General features: G+C 37.4%; 2 protein-coding genes across 6 annotated transcripts in view; one reads left to right on the top strand and one right to left on the bottom strand.

Moving 5' to 3' along the window:
* Window positions 1-7,382, bottom strand: part of exoc4 (exocyst complex component 4) — a 122,795-nt gene extending 115,413 nt beyond the window's left edge. The window contains exons 1-3 of the mRNA XM_084407823.1: window positions 7,285-7,382; window positions 4,881-5,070; window positions 2,462-2,656 (exon numbers count right to left, since the gene is read on the bottom strand). Coding sequence (XP_084263949.1) covers window positions 2,462-2,656; window positions 4,881-5,070; window positions 7,285-7,364 — 465 coding nt within the window. The 5' untranslated portion in view covers window positions 7,365-7,382. The remainder of the gene's footprint in view (window positions 1-2,461; window positions 2,657-4,880; window positions 5,071-7,284) is intronic.
* Window positions 7,383-9,782: 2,400 nt separating this feature from the next.
* Window positions 9,783-27,166, top strand: part of chchd3a (coiled-coil-helix-coiled-coil-helix domain containing 3a) — a 74,393-nt gene continuing 57,009 nt past the window's right edge. For 3 of the 5 annotated variants that reach the window (XM_084408348.1, XM_084408346.1, XM_084408347.1), the window contains exons 1-3: window positions 9,816-10,063; window positions 11,624-12,242; window positions 22,712-22,805. In XM_084408348.1, the coding sequence (XP_084264474.1) occupies window positions 9,983-10,063; window positions 11,624-12,242; window positions 22,712-22,805 (794 nt within the window). In that variant the 5' untranslated portion in view covers window positions 9,816-9,982. Of the gene's footprint in view, window positions 10,064-11,623; window positions 12,243-22,711; window positions 22,806-27,166 lie in introns of all 5 variants that reach the window. The other 2 variants (XM_084408350.1, XM_084408349.1) reach the window with 2 other exon arrangements.

The raw sequence follows: 27,166 nt of genomic DNA, 5'->3' as shown, positions 1-27,166 counted from the left end.
ATTGAGATAATTCTCTTTATATTTGGGAGAGGAGAGAGGGAAGAAAAGGAGGAGGCTAAGAGAGAGTATGTGAAATGACAGTAAAGGAGGATGGAGAGAAAGAAGAATAAAGGCAGGTAGAGGACATGGAAAGGAACAAGGAAGAAGGAGAGAAAGTAGAACAGTTAAGGACATGAAAGCAATAGAAAGAGAAAATGACCAAGTACACAGAGGAGAGGAAAGGAAAGGAAAGGAAAGGAAAGGAAAGGAAAGGAAAGGAAAGGAAAGGAAAGGAAAGGAAAGGAAAGGAAAGGAAAGGAAAGGAAAGGAAAGGAAAGGAAAGGAAAGGAAAGGAAAGGAAAGGAAAGGAAAGGAGGCTAAAAGAGTGTGTGAAATGACAGTAAATGAAGATGGAGAGAAAGAGAAAAGTTAAGGACATGAAAGCAATAGAAAGAGAAAAGGACCAAGTACACAGAGGAAGAGAAGGAAAGGAAAGGAAAGGAAAAATTAAGGACAAGAAGAGTAAGGTAAAGGAAGAAGAGGTAGAAGAAAGGAGTAGAGGAGGAAAAGGAAAATAAAACCGAGGAAAGGGAAGAGGAAACAAACAGAATTAAGTAAAAAGTTGAAAGAGAGGAAAGGAACAATTCAACAGATGTGAGGTAATGAATGACAGCTCATCTGAAAAGCACACACTAGGGAAGTTAACCAGACTGACAGGTACAACAGTTAGAAGTGTGTGTGTGTGTGTGTGTGTGTGTGTGTGTGTGTGTGTGTGTGTGTGTGTGTGTGTGTGTGTGTGTGTGTGTGTGTGTGTGTGTGTGTGTGTGTGTGTGTGTGTGTGTGCGTGTGTCTAACAGACACAGAAAAGTGAGGGAACAGTGTTTTCAGATGAGAGTTGCAAATTGAAACACCGTGTACACCGTAATCTCTGTTGGCAGTCCCAATACTCCTTGTCAGATTTAACACAGTCACACACACAGGAGGAGAAGAACACCTGAGGGACCTGAGAGAGCAGGAGGATGGAAGCTTGTCATCTCTGACCACCGCTACTCACTGATTTCCCCTGTTGAGTGTGAATGTACCCAGAGAAACAGTGTGATCAAACACCTGATAAAAATGTGCTAAATAAAACACACTGAAAAAGAACACAAGTAAAACCTAGAATCTTTTTAAAAAAAACACACCTGGAAGTCCATGTTCTTTCTTATTTTTGATGATGTTTTGGGCCCATGAGCTTTGATTAATGCAGTGGAATTAATCACCTGACCAGAATTGCATAACTGAATAGGCCAACATGCTCCTGACACACCATGCAGTTTTGATACCATCTCCCCTCTCACTAAAAATAAATCACTCTCACTCTCCTAAATAACTTCATGTCACTCTCCACTATGTTGATATATATATATATATTAAAAAAAGGAAATACAGTACACTAATATTCAAAAGTTAGGGGTCAATACATTTTGTTTATGTTTTTTGAAAGAAGCCTCACATGCTTCTTCAAAGGCTGCATTTATGTGGTCAAAAAATAATAATATTGCAAAATATTATTGCAATTTAAAATAACGGCTTTATATTTTAATGTATTTTCAATTTTAATTTATTCCTGTGACAGCAAAGCTGAATTTTCAGAATCAATACTCCAGCCTTTAGTGTCACATGATCCTTTAGAAATGATTCTAATATTTCTAATTATTCAATATTTACAAATGTTGTGCTGCTTAATAACCATGATACATTTTTAGGATTGTTTGATGAACAGAAAGTTCAAAAGAACAGCCTTTATTTGAAATAGAAATTTGTAAAATTATAAAATGTCTTTACTATCAGTTTTGATCAATTGAATGTGTCCTTGCTGAATAAGAGTATTAATTCCTTAATGACCCCAAACTTTTGAATGATGGTGTAAATATGGACAGGAACTGACGACATTTATGTTTTCATAATTTAAAAGACAATTTCATCAAAAGGCTACGTTTCTTTATAATTTCTCTGAAATAACATGTAATGTTTGCAATATGTTATATACACACACACACACACACACACACACACACAAAAAAAACATTTAAAAATAATAATTTATACTATTTTATTGGCCATCTATGGATTTCTTTACTTAAGTTTTTTTTATTGAACTATATAGCGAGGTCTTGTTCCTTCACTCTTCAGTTAAAAAATAAAAGTACTTTGTAATTGTGATTATTGTATGCAATATTTAATTAATGTACTATAATTAAGTAATTATTGTATACAGAAGAACCCCTTCTCAAGCATCCCAAAATGCACATCATGAAATTAGTTGAAACACTACTATTAGAGTGCAAAGCTCAAGATAAAGATCTATAATTATTTGTGTATGTTTATATCAGGGTACAAGCTAGAGAAACAAAAATCAGCTAATATGTACTTACCAAGGAATGAATGAGATTTCTCATACCAACACAGTATACACTGGCAACCCTGAACATACACTCACCAGCATATCCGTGGCGTGCAGGTAGTGCTTGCTGGCCATAGACGCCTCCAATTTCTGAGGAACCTGTTTGATGTTCTCGATCTCATCCAACAGGCTCAGGACATGCTTGTGCTCGACACCCTCGATCCACAGCTTCCTCAGTTCATCTCGCTTACAGTGGAGGAGCATCTTACAGGACAACAGGTTCTCCTTGACCTAAGCAGAGAGAAGCCCACATACAGTTAAAAGACCCTTCACGCTTGATGAAACAAGCATCATCTTTCCAGTTTCCCTTTCACTGCTCTTTTTTCTATGCATAATTATTTTCAAGTGTGTCAGCAGCAGGGGAGAAGATGATAAACAAACATTTCGCTGTAGATTAAAACCCAAGCTTAGTGGCTAATTTACAAGGATATTATTTCAGACATCGAAGACAATTACTAGTGATGCCTAATGTTTCTTTTATGATGGCTCACCATGTTTTGGAACCTGTTTCGGGTGGCGTGGGAAGCAGTAATTAGTTCATTTTTAATGTTCTTAAAAGAGCTTACAAAACATGCACAAACGTGAACAAATCCCAAAGCTGGATAAACAAACAGCAAAATTAACGAACACTGCTAGGTTTTATTGGCTGCGTTAGGTTTATGTCTTCTGTTTTCCCACTTGCGCTCGCGCACACGCAAATTGAGACTTTTTTTTTTGAGTCCTTGACTCAAACACATTTTTCAAGAGTGCAATAAACAAACTCGGTCACCTGTGTCTTAAAATAATAATGAGTAAAGATGGTGATTGGAGGTCCCTTGGCACCTCTCATCAAATACTTCACCAGCATGAAGACAGAACTGCTATTCTCTATGTTCTCTGAGGCAAGTTTGAGTGTGTGCGCGTGTGGGAAGCCTGACACCAGAAGCCTGAGGGACGACCCATCAGGCCGCATGGCTGAGAGAGAAGATTAAGCACAAAAACAACACAAAAAAAAGCTGCTGATTTGCTTTTAATTTCCCTTTTTGCGTCAAACTGCTACAGCGTGTTGTTTTCCCTCTAATTATGTCTTATAAATCATTCCCTGGGTATTACAGCCAGCATTATATCAGACTGCATGCAGTTTGTGTGTGTTTATGTATCGGTAGGTTATTACAGAACTATGTGGGCTATAAAGAAAAGCAGCAGTTGCGTTTTATCTCCACCAGCTGCTGACCGGAAGAAAAGAAATATACGTGCTGTGAGGAAGTTATTTCAATCAGCCATAAACAAACAGACTGACAGCATAACGATGTATTACTGTGAGATTGGCAGCTACGTGCCTATGTTTTTAAAATATAACTAACTCATTGTGCAGCTACCTAAAATTAGGGATTTTAAACCAGGGTCCCTGAAGGTACTCCAGGAGGTCTGTGGAGAACATAGACTATCGCTCAAAAGTTTGGGGTTGGTAAGATGTTTTTTGGTTTTGAAAGAAGTTAATACAAGGGCAAATTACATTGATTAAAAATGACAGTTTAATGTTAGAATGTTTTTTTTTCTTTTTTTTTTCTATTAATCAAAGTATCCTGAAAAGTATCTTTCAACATAAATAATAATAAGGATTGTTCCTTGAGCAGCAAATCAGCCTATTAGAATGATTTATGAAGGATCATGTGACACTGAAGACTGGAGTAATGATGCTGAAAATGCAGCTTTTTTACATTTTAAAATATATTCAAATTTTGATCAAATAAATGCAGCCTTAAGGCATTTCTTTCAAAAACATTTTTAAAAATCATACTGACCCCAAACTTTTGAACAGCAGTCTATGTAAAACATAAAGCACTTAAAGCTACACTGTGTCATTTTTTAAGTTGATTCTTAGCAAAAAACACTTTGTTCTTTCAAAATGTGCTCATTAATGTGTAATTACTTCTACCAACTAATCAAGTATTCTCGTAAGCATAGAATCTGCCATTCAGAATACATACGAGCGAGTCAGTCGAATGGCGGCAGCCATGTTGCGCCTCCATCTTGAAAATACATTAGCCAAAGATTTACCTGGAAATTCAAGCTTCACCTTTCGCGTTTTTACACTCAGTGGTACCGTGACGAATGCAAGGGGGAGATTACCCGCGCCTGCCGGCAGATTTGAAATAATACGGCCACCATAGGAGTTAAAACGCCCTCCGAATGGGAGGGGCTAGAGAGTAATATTCAGTTGGTAGTCATAAACAGTGTAGCTTTAAATATTCGTGATAATGTCAACATTTGCAATTAATAATGTGTTACGCATATATATATATATATATAATGCTAATTAAATGTATTGTGAAATTTAGCTTTATTATACAGGAGGTCCCTGGTTGAGTCTTGGAACATGGTCCCTGATCTGAAAAATTTTGAAACCCGTGGTCTAAAACATACATTCATGGTTATTAGTGAGTTTCCAAACGCAAATGAACGTGTGGCACACCTGTTTGATCTTGTTGCGAGAGCTGGTGATTCTCTCAGTGATGCTCTGGTAGGTTCGGATGGCTGTGGTGAGCTCTGTGTAGTGCTGAACGATCAACTCGTCCAGATCTCGGTCACACTTCTCATAGGCCTCCTCCAGACGGCCCTTCTCTGTCTCTCGGTCCTGCACGTCATCACTGTTGGACAGCGTCCTGACCGAAAGATAGTAAACATATGCTACATCACCAAACTATACGTATAGTAATATGCATAGAAAAATTTTCATACATAACGATACTGAAATATCTGAAACGCTTCCATTTTCTGCAGAATAGAATAGATACGCGATACCAGCTGCGCTTTCTTCAGAGCACAGCATGAATGCCAGAGACAAGGCTGCACCCAATATAAGCTCATCCTATCATCATTATGATACAAACTTTCAGACAGATGTTGTTGGATTTTTGGCCATCATCGCAACACAATTTCACCACAATCCATCACCAGAAGCCCACCCACTCAGAGAGACCCGCTGGGGGGGCGATGCCAATCCACCGAGTGTCCCAGTCCGCAGGCTGCCAGTCACAGCTCAGCTCTCAAAGTCTGTCCTGAACTCATTTCCACTGCGGTGTGGCTTTAAATCAGAGTAAAAGAAGGCAGCACAATCTCCCAAAAGAACTCATTACATTCATTCCAGTCTCTATAGCTCATAGAGATATAGAAGGAACGTCTGAGAGCCAGTATTCAGCAGGGAAGGGTCCCTTCAAGCTCGCAGTGAAGCACAGATCATGTAGATATAGCTTCTGCCCATAGACTCACTCTTTTTTGACCCCGACGGATTGCCCTGAAGACATCCTAATGGAAACGGCTGATGGATAAAATGGAGATAAAAGAGCCGTGAAGCAGAGTGAGGGATCTCTGACACCTTATCAGCTTAACTGGGCTCGATGGAAGAAAATATGTTTAATCTATGTAAGCAAGTAAAAAAGTTCATTACAACTCATCCAGGCATTACCTACCATTAACTATCATTATCAATTAGGCAGTAACTTTACTTTAGCACACTATATTGGGTTCTTCTGGCTGCCATCTATCATCAGCTGAGAAGTGTTACACCATGAGGGCTTCAAATAGGGCTCCTCGGGGTCAGATCTGTCACATGTTCCACAAGGCAATGGAAGTCTATATACAAGAAGTTCCTGTCTTCATGATAGACTCTTCCCTGCCTTCTCAATGGCCTTAAAAATAAATAAATAAATAAATAAATAAACTGTGCAGATTGGACCAAATCTATCAATATATTACTTATACAGTATATTTAACATCACATGTTTTTTCCACAGTAATTAATAAGATTTATGTTTCAACTTTATATTAGATTTATTTAACTAGTATGTACTTATATATAAAAAAATAATGTTTATGTTGTATTGCAAAATTATTTTTCTGCTGTTGAGGTGGGATACGGGCAGTGTCGGGTAAGTTACTCTAAAAAAGTATTTAATTACTAGCTACTGATTAGGCTACATCTTCAACAGTGTAATTAGATTACTGTAATAATTACTCTCTCTAAAAAGTATTGCATTACTTATTACTAGATACTTTCCAAATCCCATATAAACCTAGATCAGTTGAACAATACAAGGGCAGACACCAAACTTGATTCTTTCAAATAAACAATATACAAATTGCATAAATTATTCTTGAATTTGAGTGTACAAAGGGAGAAAGGTGTAACATTTTAACATATGTTAAATCCACAATTGTTTTATATAGAATTATTGTATAGTCAATTACATAAGAAGTAACTGTAACTAAATTACAGAAAGATTAAGAATAATTCCTTACTTTACTTTTTCAAGGGAATGGGTTATTATAGATGTAATTACAGATTAATAACAGATTATATTACATTCATTAAATATAAGTACAATGTAAAACGTACACGATAAGTGCATTGTATCAAATGATTAATTTAAATGTCAGTACATAGCCTAGTTGTTAAAGACACTTAATATGAAGTGGGACCAATTTTCTATTGTTGTATTTTAATGTTATTGTTCTTGTATGTTGTTATGTTACCAAGTTTTGAAACACAGCCTCTATTTTGAAACTCTGCCAGTCCTGTCAAAACATAAGCAGTCCATTTAAACAAATTCCTACAGTAACTATGCCTACAAATTCTGTCATTCAGAGGACCTCACAGCAAACTATAAACCTGAGCTTATGAGACGTAAAGCCTCTTAAGAAGTATTTGTTATTTAATCCATAATTGAAATAATTCAATATAACAGGATGTATTGTTAGCAAACATGCTAAGCGGTTATCCATTCATGTCGTTTGCTTCGCAAAAAGAAGGTGCAAAGATTTAACGCAGACAAAATCAAGTTGGCCGGGTAGACATTGTAAAAAAATATCGTGCTCACCTTATTACAGATATAAGTAAACCAGAGGGATCTTTGCTTTTGGAGACAGCGCTCCTGTATCTGCCTGTGTCAGCTGCCATCTTTCCGTTACTACACCCAAACAACTCGTGACGGACTTCAGCCAATGGGAAGCCTCCCTCAGGCGTACAGGGATCGCTGGGAAATGAAGTCTTTTTTGCAGCCATGAAAAGTGAGGAATGGAGAGGAGGTCCGACTCATTTCCTCGGCTCGATTCTTTCGAACAGTTCGTTTCAAGGAACCATATGCATATGAATCTCTTATTGCATAATTATTACCTAGTAGTAAACTATAAAGTTGGTAGCCCCTTTTCACCTAATTGCTCATTTTGTCATCATTTCGAAGAAACAATTACACACTTGTTTTGGAACTGTTTATTGCAAAGTGTTTTGGATTGGCTATAATTTTATTAAAAGGAATTTATCCCAAACTTCTGTATTAGCCAAAAATAATAACAATGTTGTGCCTCTTTGAAAATGTACCCTTTTCATATTAAGTTTATCTCTAGGTTTACTTGTAAATTAAAAATGCTACTTTGTTTGTTTTATTGTTGTTGTTGTTGTTGTTGTTGTTGATAAGATGAAAGTTTGAAAGATTCTTCAAAGAACTAGAATTTCAATTGCTTGTATAGTCTAGGCTAATGTAATATGCTTTTATAGTTCATTTCAGAAATGTATTGTAACCCTCTTAGGATTTTCTGTTTATTATCCTTTTGCTTGTAAATGTTGTGTTCTTATGGTTATAAAAAATGAATCACATTTTGCTGTTTGTTTATTGTAATTTTTTTGCTGTTTATTATTCCTGTTTTGATAATAAACTCTCATTAGCAGTTTATGCATGATATATAATAAATATAATTCACATATTAGACAATCCTGAAATTCATTTACATAATAATAAATAAAAGTAAGTAATGTGCATTTAATTTTGAGCAAATAGTTCAGACCAGTTTTGAGAACCGGTTTAATTTCTTTCACAAATCAGACGTACATTAGCCATGGGAGCAATATGGAGCGAAAGGTGAAGGTTGTTAATTGCTTTCTGTTCCTAGGATATATTGCTCTGGACCTGTTCCCCTCTATCTCCTGACGATCTCTGCTGTAACAAACCAGGGAGGAAAGGGCATTGATTGTGTGGGAAAGGGTCGATCTGGCAGTCTCCTCTTTGACTGATGTGTCCGTGGACAGCAGAGATAACATAGTGGCCAATTTTGTGCCGCTTCAAAAAAAGGAAACAATCACAGAGACTCTCAGGTTATTTTCCTTTAGCTCCTCTGAGCCTTAAGTCAGATCCAGAAGTTCTTCTTATCAGCTTCCTCTGAGGCCCATCATTTCTGAACAATCTACTGTCCTTTGCTGATGACACTGGGATTAGGTTATTTCTCATCACCTAGTGCAGGATAAAAGGTTGTCACAATGACGCCTGAGGACATGTAGACAAAGACAGCCACCCACTAAAGGACAGAATGCCCACACGGCTCATTTGACACGAGGAGTTCAGGAACTTCTTTTACAGTTGAGCACTTTTGGGACAGAATGCACGAATGGTCAAAAAGAATGCAATGCCTTTTGAGTATTGCATTAAGTTTGGTGTGTGTGTGTGTGTGTGTGTGTGGGGGGGGGGGGGGGGGGGGGGGTTCAAACCTCAAAGCAGCTGAAAAAAAGAAATGCATTACATTTATTTTATATTTATGTATTTATTTTATATTTATTATTTATTTATATATTTGTTTTTGTAAACACACACATGTGTTGCGTTTTCATGTTTTGTGGGGTTTTGTATACAGTATACAAACTGTATATTCAATCCCCTTACACTAACCCTAACACTACCCCTAAACCTACCCATCATAGAATTTATGCATTTTTACATTTTCAAAAAGCATCACTTAATATGATTTATAAGCTGTTTTCCTCATGGGACCAAAAAATGTCCTACAAAGACAAGGATTTCGGATATTGCCATCTTTGTGGGGATGTTTTGTCCCCATAATGTAGGGTTTACCAGGTCACACACACACACACACACTCTCTCTCTCTCTCTTTCACACACACACACACACACACACACACACACACACACACACATACTTACTTTATGTGTGCTGAATTTAGTGTTTGGTTAACAATACCTGTTTGTTATTTGAACAGATTTAATAAAGGTTAAAAAGTATTTTTCTGTCTTTTTTTTTTCTTTACTAGAATTGAAATGTGAAATCTTAGGAAAAAATATTAAATAGGTGAATATTAAAGTAGAAGACATTATTTACAGCTTAGATTGTTAGATTATTAGATTGTATTAAAAGGATAAAAAAAAGCCTGTTGTAAGTCATTGTAACATAGCAGCAAATTATTTATAATTATTATTCTCTAAAATAGATCTGAAAAGCTTATTGTCCGAAATAAATAAATAGGCCTATTCTTTGAAATCCAATACAGTTTTCTTCCATTTATGTTGTCCAATAGAGACACTAAGCACTTGCGCTCAACGAATGAGAATCGTCTTTCTTCGCCGGTGCCAGGTGGGAGGGGCTAAAAGCGGAAGCGCTGTGTGTTTCTAAACTGGAACGTGCAGCCCCGGTGCTCGCGCGTAACAACCTGTCAACTCTTTACATTTCATAACTACTTATCAGATTTACATGAATTAACTGGTTAAAGACCAGGGGCTTGTTTGACCAGGAATGGGAGCCAACAGCAGCACGCGCCGCGTGTCTTTTGAATCGGATGAAAATGAGAACATAACGATAGTGAAGGGCATAAGGGTGAGTGACACTCATGTCTGTTCTCCTCCACCTGTCAAATGCACATCACGCACACTGACGCATGGCTTTAATTCACCTCTGCTGTGATTTGAATGCATGCGCGGGATCGTGATGAAGGCGTCTAACAGTTTTAACTTATCTAACGTTAACTGGATAAACGTTCTGTCCCTGACTGCCTGGACAGTGGACACTCGCTTCGGCTGACCTGGAAAACCGAGTTATGTAATTGATAAGCAAGCCTACCTAAGAAGAGTTACTTTAGCAGACACTTGTTACAGTTCAAGCATTACAATGTCAACCATGACAGCACTGTGCCCCCCACCCCACCCCCCAACTCATATAGGTTAAACAGTCACCCTTCACACAGCTGTTTATGCCAGTTGATACTGGTACTATATTTGTTTGTTTTTAAACATGCACCTTATTCACACTTGCTTTTTAGAGACTGTTTTGTTTTGTGCTGGTGTTTTTCAGTGTTTACATAAATGAGTAAGTTACAGCAGTGGTCTTCAGCCAATGTGAAGCGATAAAACAGGGGACCCCTTGTAATTGTATAAATCTATATAAAAATATGAGTCTTGCATATCAAGCCTAGTCTACAATAATATATACATTTATATATATACATTACCAAATGAATGATTATGTATTTTTTTTATTTACTTAAAGCATTATTACTACTACTATTATAATTACTATTTTTATTATTATGATAAAATTGTAATAAAAAGTTAATCCCCCGGTTGAAGGCCCTCACTAAGGATTATCCACGGTGGCTGAGAGAGCTCAACGCGCTGCAACTGAATTGAAACCCCATGCAAATAGAAAACCCCCCAGCAAATTAAGAAAACTTCTTTATCAGTTTGACAACACGTGCTGTAAATACTCACAACAACACAACCAAATACAGAAATGTGCTGTAAATAGCACAGACCACAAGGAAAATGTTTCAGGGGACCTCAGCTTGCTTATTGTTCAATGTCTATTCGTCAGTGGTGTTGTTGATGACCTAAAAGTTTTTTTTTTTTTTTTAACATCCTGATCATGTGTGTGTTGTGTGTATTTGCAGCACATGTGTTGTCAAACTGATGAAGATGTTTTCTTAATTTGGTGATGTTTTTTTCTATTAGCATGTGTTTTCTTCAGTTGCAAGCGCGTTTAGCTCTCTTGGCCACCGTAATTATCCTGTAATCAAATCCCTGTCACTTTCATATACTCGGGAGAATGAAAATATAATTATTGTGTGACTAAGTCAAATAAGTTTAGGAAGAACTAAAATAACTTAAACTAGTTTTACAACTAAAAAATATTTTACACTGATTGAAATCCAACAACTATTATTATTATTTAAATATGATTGGCTATAAGGCCTATATTTATAAGACAAACTTGACATGCCATCTTAAAAATGCTGTCAATACGCAAGTGCTCAAGCAGAATGACCATTTCTAATGAGCTGGCATTGTTTATCATTTATTTTACATTCTGTTTAAAACTAGAGAATGAGCAAGAATATTGTCACGATCCCTGACGTTTGTTTTCTTCATTTCTGTTCTTCAGCTCTCAGAGAAGGTCATCGACCGCATGAGGGAACCCTCAGGCCCGCCGAGACCCCAGGCACCCAGCAGAACCCCTCCTGCTTCTCCCCCTGTGGTTGATCCTCTGCCAGCACTGGTGCCAATATCTCCTCCATCCGACCCTGTTACTTCCCTTCCACCTCCCCCCTTGCCAGAGCGGGTAAAACTCCCTGAGCAAGTGACCACTCTTCCACCTCCTCCTCCTCCTGTAGAGGCAGCACCAGCTGCATCAGTGGGTGTTGTATCAACCCCTGCAGGTGAGTCCATTTCTCCACCTGCTTCCACAGCCGAGCTTATAACAGCATCTCCACCTGTGGAAATAACTGCCCCACCTCACTCCTCCAAACCCAGACCCCTTCCTCCCCTTGCTGATTCTGTTCCCGCCCCTCCTGCTTTTGAGCTTTTCACACCTCCTCCCCCTGTGGAATCCATTCCTATCACTAAAACTGCTGCTGAACCTGTCTCTGCTCCACCTGTGGAAATAACCGCCCCCTCCCCTCCAGCTGAATTTGACACCCCTGTCGCTTTTGCCGCTGAAACTATCCCGCGCCCTCCTCCGACCGTAGGCGAACCTGCGGCTTCTCCTCCACCACCTCCTGCCGGTGAGTTGGATTGTTCTGTAACGTAATGCTGACACGCATGCATGTGTTCATGTGGTTTGCTCGTGAATTACACTTGAGGTGTTTCACACATTTTGCACAGTGCACTTCAGTGCCTGTCATTCATGAGCGTTAATGATACTCCTCGGGTAAATTGCATCTTGTAAGCTCTTTGAATGTGTTGGTACACCATTCTGAAGGGGTAATATTACGCGTCAAGTCATTCTGGGTAATTCTACGGAGTTCAAACTTCTCTTAAACACATTCAGAGTACGTGGGTGGAGTGGAGCCACTGCAATTTTCCTTGAATAAAGTGTTTTGGAATATAGTTACATGCATATAGTACCATAGTAGTCGTTATTGTTGTACAGATTCATAAAAAAAAAATTGTTTCTACATTATTATGTGGCAGGGACAGTGAGAAACGTATTATTAAAGGGATAGTTCATCTGAAAATCTAAATTCTGTCATCATTTACTCACCCTCATGTCGTTCCAAACCCGTAAGACTTTTGTTCTTCTTCAAAACACAAATGAGGATATTTTTCCCTCTAATGAAAGTTCATTCCATCAAATATTCAAGAATGCTTCTAAAAGTTCATAAAGGCATCGTAAATGTTATCTGTTCATCATACAGTGCCATCATGTATGCTCAGAAGACTTTGATTACAAGGCACAGTTTATATGGATTATTTTTCTGATGTTTTTCTGAACTTTTTGAAGCATCAAAGATTTGGTTGAATGGACGTTCAATCGAGGGACTGAAATATGTCAGGTTTCATTAAAAATGGCTTCATTTGTGCGTCGAAGATGAAGTAGTAGACATCAGGATGTGTAGTCGTTGGCTGAACTATCTGTTTAAATTATTTTTTAATTTATATTTTCTTTTTTTCTGCAAAAACGAAGCACATCAATCAGAAATGCACACCTGCTGTACTCCAGTATGATTGAGATTTATTTGAAATGCAACCGTATGGATTTTTAAAAATTAGATTAGATGATTTTTTTTCGCTAAAAGTTTAGTCCTCTTGATGTTAGTGAGTGGGCCTGGATCCTTCCATATTATGATTCATAGCTTGTGCCTGAGTGCTAATGAAACGATTAATTCTAACTTGTAATAGAGTTAATGAATCAATGCTGTAATTAGGAACTCCACTTAAGCCAGTTCAGCCTCCAAGGTACCTCGAACAGCATGTCCTCCCAAAAGTGTGTCGATCCGATCACGTTTGCAACCGCTTTGCTTCTCATTAGCAAGTAAGACTTTGTTCATAGATCTTTCAATCGGAAGTTTAGATGCAGTTTTGAGCGATTATAACTGAGATGCCTATTAGGAAAGAACCCACAATTCTTTGACATTTTCTTCAGTCACATGATTTTTGGCTAAACTATAGGCCTAAACCTTCTCCAAAAGGTGCATGTGCTCAAAGTCCATTCTTTGATGACATAAAGTACACAGTAACGTTTGGTGAGTGTCTTCTTTGATTTATGTAGCTTTGCTAAAATATCTGGAATTAAAAATCTCAAAAAACTCAAAACGCTTTAGACCCAGTTTACACCTGTATTTAGCATCGTCCACTTGTGAATACCAGGTGTATACAAGTCCTGATCAACAAGTGCGCAATTTAAGACCGGGTTTGGTGCTCTTGTATTTTGGGGCGAGTCATTATAGCAGAGTGATGCATTTCCTGTTTTGGGGCTAGTGCAGCAAAATGTTATTTTATATACATTGTGTATTTATAACGTTAACCCACAATGTATCCTTTTGTCAAACAGCATATGCTAAAAATGGACGTTTCCTCCATGTCTTGTCTTTTTCTGAGCTGTGAGCTTCCTTGCTCCCACCGCCACATAATTAAGCTCATCTAATATGTATTGAAACGGTGGCTGTCAGCTCAGATACTAGTGAAAATTTCTGTGTGCGTACTCTCTGCCCATAATAGTAGTGTAACCTGCAGAGTCTGTGGGCTGGAGCTGACATTATATGAACTGGCTCTACTTACAGAGAGGGGAAAAAGAGACGCCCGCCCGCCCGCATCACACATAACGAGACAGCTCCCTGTTAATGAGACACAGATCTGCTTAATGAGCTCTACCATGGAGGCTCTCACACACGCTTGTTTTTTCTCTATCCGTCTATCTAAAACTCCCTACATCTCAATCTCTCTCATGGTTTCCCTTTCCCACGTGTTCGTTTTTCTTGTCGGCTTGTGCTTCCTTGGTATAATGATGACAGAAACACTTTTGTGTTCATAATAAATATGTATTCTGGGATTATGTAATACAATGACAGACAGTGAATAGCATAACCCTGTAATTTTCATCACACCCTCTTTGAAACTAGGGAAACTTGCTAAAACATTTGATCTTTTATTATATATATGCTTATGTGCGTGTATCTAAATAAATAGTTTTTTAATTTATTTAGATATTTATTTTTATTAATTTAAAAACTGCTGTATAGAACATTCATGACATTTCTATACAGCTGTCACTTGCTGAAATAATAATAATAATAATAATTATTATTATTATTAATGTTTTATTGAGGGCAAAGTGCAAAAAAAAAAAGATTTTCAGAATTTCCAGGTTTTATTGTCATGAATAATGTTGCAATCTTTGAAAGCAATTAAACAATGAACTTTGTGTAATTAGGCTTACATAGTTATTTTATGTATTTCTTGTTCTATTTTCTATTGCATACCTCATTTAAATAATAGAAAAAGGCTTATTTAATCAAATGCTTATTTAATTAAGCTTTTAAATGCTTATTACATTTTTAGAAAACAATAATATAGCATAGAAAAAATTGTTGCATAGTTGAGCCAAACATGTTTGTTTGTTCGTTCACAATTTTAGACAGAATATGCATTTTGTAGGGCAGAATAGTTCTCCCAAAAAAAAGAAAGAATATTGTCCCGATTTATTCACCTTCATGTTATTTGAATGCCTTTCTTTTGTGAAATGAAAAGTTGGTGAACAATTCCCAAACAATGCTTACTGAAACTTAGTATCTACATCTAAAAAAATGACCATAGTGAAAGATTAAGCCTCAACCAAACTTAATGCTGTGCCAGTTCCCGATGACTCACTTCTTAAATTGTGTCTCTTTGCCACAGCTCTTCTTGCCTTAAGAGGCTCAGCTCATCTTCTAAGGGTCAAAGGCTGTGACCTTAATGAGAGACATTGATTATGTGCGCCCACGAGTGGAGGTATTAAGAGAAGCTGTGGATGATCGAGTCCATCACTAAATCACGGCAGAGTCCCTGCGCACGGTGATTAGACAGTGGTCAAGGTTGATCCTCCTACACGTTCTCAGCTTACCATGAATATTCATACGCAGGGCCCACACACCGTTTTCCATTACGCTCTAATTACCAGCACACAAGTCCTTCTTTGTCTCAGCCATACATAAACATACATTCTTTCCGTTACATATTAAGTAGCTCCTTGAGGATCGCCAAGTTCAGAGAGGGAAACATGTTTACACATCATAATGAAATGATCTTTTTGCCCCATTTGCATGTTGTTTCATGAAACCAGAGAAGATGAAAGTGTAGGATGAGAATAAGAAAGATCGTACACTTTATTTTATGGTGTCATTGTTACAGTGTAATTATACATTTTAGTACTGAGTAATAATAATTAACTACATGTACTTACTATAGAGTTAGGGTTTGGTTTAGGGTTAGTTGCATATAATTATGCATAATTTGCTGCTATTACTATGTAACATAGGTAACAAGGACACTGTAAAATAAAGTGGGTTACACTTTATTTTAAGGTGTCATTCTTACAGTGTAATTAAATATTTAAGTACTGAGTAATATTATTTAAAGGGATGGTTCAGAGTAATTTCAACCTAGGGTCCTTTGCACCATGACCTCGAGCCAAACACCCCCCCAGAAGCTTTTTTCCCCTTGGTCGAACATTATTAAAGTTAGAGCTTATTTACAGATATCAGCCGAATGGCTTAGTGCAGGTGCAAATGGATCCTAGTTTGTATCTCATAAATTACCCCACTAATAATTCCCGAATGGTACCAAACTTCTATAGTAGTACAAATAGGTTCTGTTTCTGGACTCAAAAATCGAGGCATTGGAAAGTTTGTAAGTACATCAGGAGTTTATTTAAATAACACTTGCCTGATGGCTAATGCTACAGCTAACCAGGATGTCGAGGTCCCTTCTGTAGTTTGGAAAAGCACGTAAAAGTCCTGACAGAAAGCGATGCATAAGGATGTAGTTACGACACCCAGTTCCAGGAATGCACTAATATTTTGTTGGTAGTACCAGTTTGCAACAATTATTAGTTAACACTAAGTTGTTACCAACAAAATATTAGTGCATCGCTTTCTGCCAGGACTTTTACAGACTTTTCCCAAATCACGGAAGTGACCTCGACGTCCGGGTTAGCGGTAGCATTAGCCATCAGGCAAGTGTTATTTAAATAAATTCCTGATATACTTAACTTTCCAATGCCTCGTTTTATGAGTACAGAACCTATTTTTACTACTGTAGAAGTTTGGTACCATTCCGGGCATTATTAGTGGGGTAATTTACAAGATACAAACTAGAGACATTAGCGCCTGCACTAAGCCATTCGGCTGATATCTGTAAATAAGCTCTAACTTTAATAATGTTCGACCAAGGGGAAAAAAGCTTCTGGTGGGGTGTTTGGCTCGAGGTCATGGTGCATGGTTGAAATTACTCCAAACCATCCCTTTAACAACATGTACTTACTATAGGGTTAGGGTAGGATTAGGGTTTGTTTGAGGGTTAGTTGCATGTAATTATGCATTATTTACTGTTAATACTATGGTAAGTACATGTAACATATGTAACAAGGACACTGTAAAATAAAGTGTTACCCTAAAGTTTTACCGAAAGATCTACTTGTTTGATATTCCTGGGAGTCTCTTCATGTGTTGTAGGAAGATGTTGAGGCTCGTTTAAGTTGGATCGTGAGGAACGTGTAATGGTTTAGATTAGCCCCTCCTCTTCTCAGGTCTGGAGATTAATGAAACATCTTATGAGACATGCAATTTGTCTCTGTCTGTTATCTCTCTCCCGACTGCCCGAAAGCTACTTTTGAAAATTTCTGCAGAAAATGATGGAGGGAGTGAAAGAGAGAGAAATATCTAAAGATGATGAGTTTTTCATCTTTAAGCATTACTCTTCTCACTCAGGAGTGACACGGGCACCCAGACGGTTAATGTCGTTCTGAACTTCTCGGTGACCTCCTGCGAAAAGCCCCGGAAGACTCTCAGATGGTGTTTTAACATACGAGCTGGTTATCCTTTGAATCCACAGAACTCCTTTCTTTATCCTTTTTAAATATTAAAGCCCAGTTTAAATTAATGAATTATGGGAACCTAGAGCCTGAATAAATGTGTGACACTGTAGAAAAGTCTTAAGCCTGATGGAAAAGAAAAGAAAAAAAAAAAGAACGAGTGTGCTACATTTTCCTTTTCTGAGAAGCTGATAACAGGGGGTCTCAATCACTAACCGTGTGTAGGCATGTATTTGTGCATAAAATCTGTTTGTGAATCATTCATGCTGCTTTCCTGATTAAATCAATAAGTTTACACTTAAATGTAGAATAAATTTGGGATATAATTTAAAACCAACTGAAACCACACATATACTAAAATTACACTTTCAGTTGCCTTATATAATGAATATGTATAAGTATATTTTTATTTATTTATGTTACATATTTCATAATAAATAAATACAATACATATTTGTATACTGTATTATTATTATATACTGTAATATATATTTATAATAATATTATTATAACATAAAATATATCTATAAAAATATAACTATAATAATGTATAACTTTATTTATTGATTTATTTAATAAGTGACCCTACAATAAGTCTTTACTGGAATTGTTACATGAAAAAGTGTTGTTTTTATGTATACACACACACACACACACACACACACACACACACACACACACACACACACACACACACACACACACACACACACACACACACACACACACACACACACACACACACACACACACACACACACACACACACACACACACACACACACACACACACACACACATATATATATATATATATATATATATATATATATATATATATATATATATATATATATATATGTGTGTGTGTGTGTGTATGTATGTATACATATACAACCCCAAATCAGAAAAAGTTGGGACACTGTACAAATTGTGAATAAAAACAGAATGCAATGATGTGGAAGTTTCAAATTTCAATATTTTATTCAAAATACAACATAGATGACATATCAAATGTTTAAACTGAGAAAATGTATCATTTTAAGGGAAAAATAAGTTTATTTTAAATTTCATGGCATCAACACATCTCAAAAAAGTTGGGACAAGGCCATGTTTACCACTGTGTGGCATCCCCTCTAATTTTTATAACAGTCTGCAAACGTCTGGGGACTGAGGAGACAAGTTGCTCAAGTTTAGGAATAAACTTAATACAGGCTTCTAGTTGCTCAACTGTCTTAGGTCTTCTTTGTCGCATCTTCCTCTTTATGATGCACCAAATGTTTTCTATGGGTGAAAGATCTGGACTGCAGGCTGGCCATTTCCGGATCCTCCTTCTACGCAGCCATGATATTGTAATTGATGCAGTATATGGTCTGGCATTGTCATGTTGGAAAATGCAAGGTCTTCCCTGAAAGAGACGACGTCTGGATGGGAGCATATGTTGTTCTAGAACTTGGATATACCTTTCAGCATTGATGGTGCCTTTCCAGATGTGTAAGCTGCCCATGCCACACGCACTCATGCAACCCCATACCATCAGAGATGCAGGCTTCTGAACTGAGCGCTGATAACAACTTGGGTTGTCCTTGTCCTCTTTAGTCCGGATGACATGGTGTCCCAGTTTTCCAAAAAGAACTTCAAATTTTGATTCGTCTGACCACAGAACAGTTTTCCACTTTGCCACAGTCCATTTTAATGAGCCTTGGCCCAGAGAAAACGCCTGCGCTTCTGGATCCTGTTTAGATATGGCTTCTTTTTTGACCTATAGAGTTTTAGCTGGCAACGGCGAATGGCACGGTGGATTGTGTTCACGACAATGTTTTCTGGAAGTATTCCTGAGCCCATGTTGTGATTTCCATTACAGTAGCATTCCTGTATGTGATGCAGTGCCGTCTAAGGGCCCGAAGATCACGGGCATCCAGTATGGTTTTCCGGCCTTGACCCTTACGCACAGAGATTGTTCCAGATTCTCTGAATCTTTGGATGATATTATGCACTGTAGATGATGATAACTTCAAACTCTTTGCAATTTTTCTCTGAGAAACTCCTTTCTGATATTGCTCCACTATTTTCCGCCGCAGCATTGGGGGAATTGGTGATCCTCTGCCCATTTTGCCAATTGACCTAATAAGTTGCAAATTGGTCCTCCAGCTGTTCCTTATATGTACATTTAACTTTTCCGGCCTCTTATTGCTACCTGTCCCAACTTTTTTGGAATGTGTAGCTCTCATGAAATCCAAAATGAGCCAATATTTGGCATGACATTTCAAAATGTCTCACTTTCAACATTTGATATGTTATCTATATTCTATTGTGAATAAAATATACGTTTATGAGATTTGTAAATTATTCCATTCCTTTTTTTCTAACAATTTGTACAGTGTCCCAACTTTTTCTGATTTGAGGTTGTACATATAGATCTGCTTATTGACATTACAAATTCTCTGTCTTCATCCGCATCCTGGTAATTTTTTGCATACGTCTGCATATGAAGATGAAGCTTTTGTGTATGCTCTAATGATCATTTGTGTTGTGAAAGGACTGCGGATCAAAAAGTGGAAGGGAAACCGTTATATACACCTGTATTACAGGTGGAGATCAGATGTGTTACCCGTGAAGGATCTCTGTTATTACACCATATCTTTAATTTGATGGTATCAAGTGGGATTGAGGTTAAACAGCACCTGTTTGCCTGTATCCATTACACTACCCTGCTGTTTGATAAATGTTCTGCCAGCATCCGCAATTAATTTCTTTTTTCCCTCTTCGGCATTGTCACGGTAACAGGAAGATTTCTCATTAGTCTTGAAGAAGGTTGGTGTAAGTGATAACTTTTAAGTGTTTCTCTCCCAACAGGTTTCCTCTCTTGGCTTTACAGTCTCAAATTGTTTCTAAAATGAACATTGTTACGCAACGGAACCATATGGCGCCCATACTGACTGCTCCTTCCGGCGGCTGCTTATAAAACATCACTTTAAACTACTGACAGCTACTACGTCTTACTTGCCTGAATATATTAAAGTTCCCCCATTATGCTTTTTTCGAATATTACCTTTCATGCAGTGTGTAATATAAATGTTTGTGAATGTAAAAGGTCTGCAAAGTGCATGACAAATAAAGTAATTGTCTCCTAAAAGAAATAATCGATTCTGAGCTGCCAAAACAAGTCGTCAGCAATTCCACTCTACCTAACAATGTTACAAATTTGCATAATGCCAGCCTATGTTCTTCATTGGCTTTCCGCGAACAATGCCTACTTTGACCCGCCCTCAAACATTGTAGGCCTGGAAGAGATTGGTTTGTGTCGTCGTAATGTCGAGAAGACTATTTTCAGCAGATCCACTTTGCATGCACTTCAAAAGTACGAGGACACGCTGGAATTGATATGGAAAAAAACTACGCCATCGTTACTGTTCATATCACTGTGTATATTAAGGAAGATGGAGGCGGGAACTGGCGAACATTCAGCAAAACTTTAATATCATAAAATAAACTCAAAACGAAAGTAAAACGTCAGCCACTCACGGATGACTTCAGCACACACATAAATAAAACATAACGTAAATGTCCAGGTCTGGTCCTCTCTCGTCCTTCACTGTCGTCACTCCTCCTTTTATCCAGCCGGAGCTCCTCCATGAGATACGAGCAGGACGGTGGCATTATGAGCGTCACCTACGAGCTTTCACTGCTCTCGGCCTCGTTTAGAGTTTAGAGAGGCCGAATCTTCGAACGAACCGTTTTCAGACTCTTTTGAGAAATGTAGGTAATGTGAACTGTACTCCAAAACAAAATTAGGAGCCTTTTAAAATGGCATAATAGCGGCACTTTAAGTAATAATTAAATTAAATGCTCCAATGTGGTGGACCTGAGATGGAAACTCAAGTTTCACTTAGTACGTCACGAAAGTTTTGTTTTGTTTATTATTATTTAGATTTTTAAATATTATGTTAGTTTTTTATTTTATTCTATTCACCCCATTAGAGACTAGTCTCTATCTAGTCATCATATATATTTACAGTATGTCTGCAAGAATATGTTTTTCTCTCATATATTGTGCATCAAATCTTGATTACCATAGTCAGTACTCATTTATTTACTATGGGGAAAGTTAAGACATTTGTTCAGTGAGGGTTTTGCCTACTTAGTTTATTTAAAAATTATTTCAGAAGTACTTAATGTTAAAGATAAAATGATCTTTTTATTTAAGTAAAACCTCATATACTTCTCTTTAGACTTTGCCATGAAAGACTTGACTTGGATTTGTGACAAAAGATTTGACCTTGGACGTGTCTGTGAGGAATGATTGTTTTAGTACTTTTTATTTATTTATATATTTATTTTTAGACTGTTTACACAAACTGTAAGCCTTTATCTCCATCTGTAACATTCAGATTTCCTGTCATGCATTAGCTCCAGGCCTCTGCAGTGCTGCGGTACTGCTGCTTTTTTCGACTGGAGGCTATGAGTTTGTCCGTTTTATATCTCTGCTGTGCTTTCACGGACAATTAGCCATCCAGATAAAGAACAGGACACACACTGACATGTTTGACTGTGACTGTGTTGATATCAACACTTAAGTTGTGAGAAGTGTTGCTTTGATTTGTGTGTTTGAAAGTGTGTGTTTTTTTTGCTTTGCCTCATAAGGCAGAGATGTCTTGAGGGCTCAAAATAATATCCTGCCTCACTATATTGCTTATGAACTTCTTAACAAACTTCTTTACAAACAAGTACAAACTGCTTCAAAGAAACTTAGGTCACACTTTAGTTTAGGGTCCAATTATCACTATTAACTAACTATTAACTGTTACTTTTGCCTCTAAACCCCTAATTACTGCTTATTAATAGTTAGTAAGGTAATTAAGTTTAGGTATTAGGTAGGATTAGAGATGTAGAATATGGTCATGCAGAATAAGGCATTAATATGTGCTTTATAAGTACTAATAAACAGCCAATATCCTGGTGATATGCATGCTAATAAGCAACTAGTTAATAGTGAGAATTGGACCCTAAACTAAAATGTTACTGAAACTTTAAGTGTAAAATAAAACGTTCAACTTGGTTATCCTCAGGGCATTTCCTTTTTTATGACCTTCTATGACATGCAACAATAAAATCAAACACTCAGGAGTAAGTGTATTAGCAGTAGCTCAGCATCTAATGTGTATTTTTTTGTCTTTTGTTTAGTGGATGAGTTTGAACTGAGAAGGAAGATCTCTGAAGAGCTGGAGAAAGGCCTGGAGGAAGAGAGGAGAAAGGCACAAGAGGAACTCAACCAGCGGTGACTATCAATGCACACATTTACTCTACCAGCAGTCACTGAAGAGCTCAGATCACCTGTCTCAAATTGGTGTCTTTAGAAAGTATTGAACAGAGTACGGAGTATAGAGTTTTGAAAATGTCTGCATTGAGCTTTGTTGTTGTAGTGGATTTTTCCCTAAACCTAACTATCTGGGGTGTCTCCAAATGGACACCCAACTCTGTCCCTGGGTCTCGTCTCCTGGCGACGTCCCCACCTGATATCTGAGTCTCGTCTTTAAATCGACGTCCCCACTTGGATATCTCACCTAGTCTAACTTGTTTTCCCTTACTAATTAGTTTTACAGAAATTAACAGACAGACTTTCAGCAAATGTCCTTTAAATGCTTTAATAACGGCCGGGAGAGTCTTCGAGCAGTTCTCAGAGAAACTCTCCCAAGAAGAATCAAGGCCGGAGGATCTCAGACAAATTCCATTGAGACATCCCACCGTAAAACACAGATACAACAGTTTTTATAGAATCGAGGTATGGCATAAATGTCAGGCTGCATTACATAATTTCCCCATTATTTGATTGGTTCTTCATATGCAAACCCCTCTGTTACTAGGTAAAGCAAACTTTGTTTTAATGATGACTTAATTTGTTAATCACAAGATTCTAACAGACTGTCTAGTTTCATTTCCCAAACTATGTTATTAATACATACATACGCACACAGTCAAAGTCACAAGTTTTCCATTGATTTCGTACAATACATCCTGTTCAAATAAGGTTAGATGTTAGGAACATGGTTAGTTTAATATACAGTTTCAAATTTCCACGACATTGTGATGCACTTCTGTTTTGAAATGGCACAACTTATTTATTTTCAGTTATGTATATTCAACTAGTTGACTGAACGCCACTTCAGGGACAGGAGAAACTCAATGAAACACAAAGTTTTAATCCAACACAAGCCAATCTGAGAAACCAGCGGCTGGTAAACATACGTGATTATTTCAATACAGGGTGTCAGTGTTCATCTAAACAAGTGACCGGTGCTGTAATGTGTGAGATCCGATGATTAACATCAGTACAAACCTTTATTTATTTGTATGAAATATTTAAAAGACTGGAATAAGAGCACCAACACACACACAAGCAATCCTATTTACCAGTCAAATTCATTTAAAAATGTAACCTCAAAAAGCATGGAATATGATCAGTAAGAGAGAAACACTGTTAATGAGAAGACAAGCACTGGTCCGTTGCCGGTTAGTGGGAAAAATATTCAGCCGTTTCAAGATAATTCATGTTAACGCAGAGTCTACGATTCATTGTTTTAATCAACTGACAGCCATAAAACGTAGTAATAATCTCCGTTCTCATGAGTAACTGTCTATATGAAGGTGTGCTGAACTCTGTTACTGTAAACTCCTGAGTAAGTAATAAGTAGAACGCGAAAGTGGTTGAAACATGTTCTAGCAATGGTGTTCAAGCGAAACAAAAGGTTCTCTTTCATTCATGCACCGTAGATACATGAACATAAACATCCGGACCTCTCTAAATGAAACTAAAAATGAGCCTAGTCATTTATTCAAGACGTTTGTTCTCCTTTGACTTAACATTAGATTTTCATTATTATTTTTTTGCATGGGGTGAAATGCATCCTCAACAATGTTTAAATGAAAAATATGCCACGGCCTGGGCCAAGTTTATGAGCTGAGGTACAAACTCTTGATTAATTCAGTACAAGACAGAGAAGCTGTGCGTTAATGAGAATTTTGTCTTATCAACAGTCAAACTGGGACACAGACCTGTCTGTGCTTTGTCTGGATCCATTTGCCTCTTTTTTTTCATATTTCTTTCTCTTTTTTTGTGAAAGCAATTAATCATGCATGAAAGCGAGGGAGTGGGAGTCAGGGTGGAGTTAATTTCTTCATATATGATGATCTATTAGCTTCAACCGGTGAGGGCTTAGTTTTCCATTTTTGTCCTGTTCTCTCTCTGCGAGTTGGTGGCTGTACTGTGACATTCATTTTGCCTTTAATATCTCTGCATCATGTGCGGTCACCTTTTCCAAACCTTTTAGTTGCACCACCACGCTTTACTTCTATAAAGTGCGAGTTCCTTTACTACTCACTCCATTTTATTCATCTAAAGCTTGTGATGGATGTGCCAGCTTTGAGTCTCAAGTCCTTGTCAACGCCGGTACCTCTTATACTGTTATTCTCAACAAGGCCAACACTCTGACCTGCAGAAATTACTATTGACAGGAAGTTTATTTTCTGTTGGCTATAAAAGTAAATTTAAAGGCACGGTGTGTTGTTTTACAGCATTGTTGTTGAGGCAACTCAGGAAAAGTGCTCCATCCTATCGCCCAGGCAACGCCATTAAGGGAAAGTAGGCGCTTTATTGACCATGATGTCATGCTTGGAAGGACAGAATCAATATTGTCCTTAATGTTGTCTTCCATTTAGCTTTTCTCCAACTCCCATTTCTTCTTTCATTCCTCTTTCAGTCTCCCCTAGAATGTGTTGTTTTAAAAGTGCCCTTACGAGATTTTCAGGATTGAATGAATGAAATTAGCCTCTGGCTTTGGGTTTGAAGACCTTATATTGGCAATCTCCAACCTCGCCTTCAGGCGGACCATTGTTGTATTTCTCTGTTTCCCGATTCAGTCAGTTAGATTGGCGAACAGCTGGTTAACTAATTTGATGTCCTTTTTTTTGCTTTTGCTTTTGCTTTGCTGTGTGTTTTGGTTATGTTTTTGTTTGTTTTATCTTTTGTTTTGGTTATGTTTTTGTTTTGCTATGTTTGCTTATTTTATCTTTGTTCTTTATTTTATTTTTCACATTGTTATTTTGTTTTATTTTATTTTATTTTCTTTTTTTTTTTCTTTTTTTTTTTTTTTTTCCTGTTTTCAGTACTGATTCTTTTGATTTCACTTACATTACAGGTGGGTTGTATTTCCACATTTACCATGAGCTAAATCTGCACGCGATGCTCAAATGCCATTTAGGAGAGCAGAATTCCGATGGATCCTCTGGTATATTTGTCAGACCCTGCCAACTTAATTTAGCAGTGACCTTTAATCTAGCTGGCTTCAAGGCAGTGGGCGGTTCATTAAAGACACATATAATGTGTGATTATATGTGAAGTACACATTCCTTCACTTCTTGCACAGTGTTTACATGACTTTTTGCTTTATTTCTTCACAGCTACCTAACTAGTGCGCCTGAACGTGTGTGTGGCTACCATTTATTAGCACTACCACGGTGCTGGCCTTCCATGATGCGCTATTTCTGATAAACCTTGCACACACATACACACCTCAGTATCCATCTACTTATACTTTTTCTATTTCTGATTAAAAATATAACTGATAAGACAGATTGTTATAACAACTGTGTATCATGATGTAAAATGCGTTTTGTATTGTGGGGCCATTCGTTTTTGCTTGAGAGTGTGAATATATGCTATTAAATGTAGGAGGTTAAGGATCAGAAAACTACATATTTTCAAAAGAATGTAGTGGGAGGGTTGCCTGAACGACTGCTAGATGGAGCACAATAGAGTGAAACAGAATGCAGGGGTCTCAGGATGTGTTTTTTGAAAGTCATTTAAACCTTTTAAAAGCATTTCTTAAGTTTTTTAAAATGTAATGCTCAGAGTGCAAGATGCTTAGAAAAATAGTGCGAGCGAGTGACTCAACAAACACCAGATGCGTCTGTCTGTATAGCTGTAGCAGCAAAAATATCAAAACAAAAATAAATTAATGCATCTAGATGAAATCTAGTTGACCGCACTATTCGTTAAAAATCGCATGTTTACATGTGTATGGATAAACTGCAGGAGATGGTCTGTGTGTGTTTGTGTTTCTGCTGCAGAGGCCTGTGTATGAGGTCCTTTGCGGGCCTTTCTAATGGGAGATTTGCAGCAGGCACTGGAGCAGAACCGTTCTGCAGATCAGAAGCACAGACTGGGCTTGGCTGACCTGCGCAATGCTGCATCAGCAGAAAGGCCTCAGTTCTTGGCCACGCAGAGACTCATTGAGGATTACACACAGTCCTCAGAGAGAGGGTGCATCTTAGGGCATGAACCCATTCTCAACACCCCTGACCTCACCTCAAACAACAGCGCATTCTCCTCTGCTCATTACAGCTTGCTTGCTTTATTCTTTTTTATTTAGCCATTTATTTATTTGGACGTTTCTTTTTTTTATTAAGCTATTTACCTGTTAATTTATTTGACTATTAACATATTTTTTTATTTTATGGTTTTTTTTTTTACCCTTTTATTTATTCAGCTAATTATTTAGTTAGTCAACCAGGTAGTGGAACTTTTGGAACTTTATTTTTTTTCTGAAATTATATACATCAGTTATGCTGTTTATATATACA

Source organism: Rutilus rutilus (assembly GCF_951802725.1).
Source record: "Rutilus rutilus genome assembly, chromosome: 4".
Lineage (NCBI taxonomy): Eukaryota > Metazoa > Chordata > Actinopteri > Cypriniformes > Leuciscidae > Rutilus > Rutilus rutilus.
Note: the sequence above shows the minus strand (reverse complement) of the source record. Positions and strands in the feature narration are given on the sequence as shown.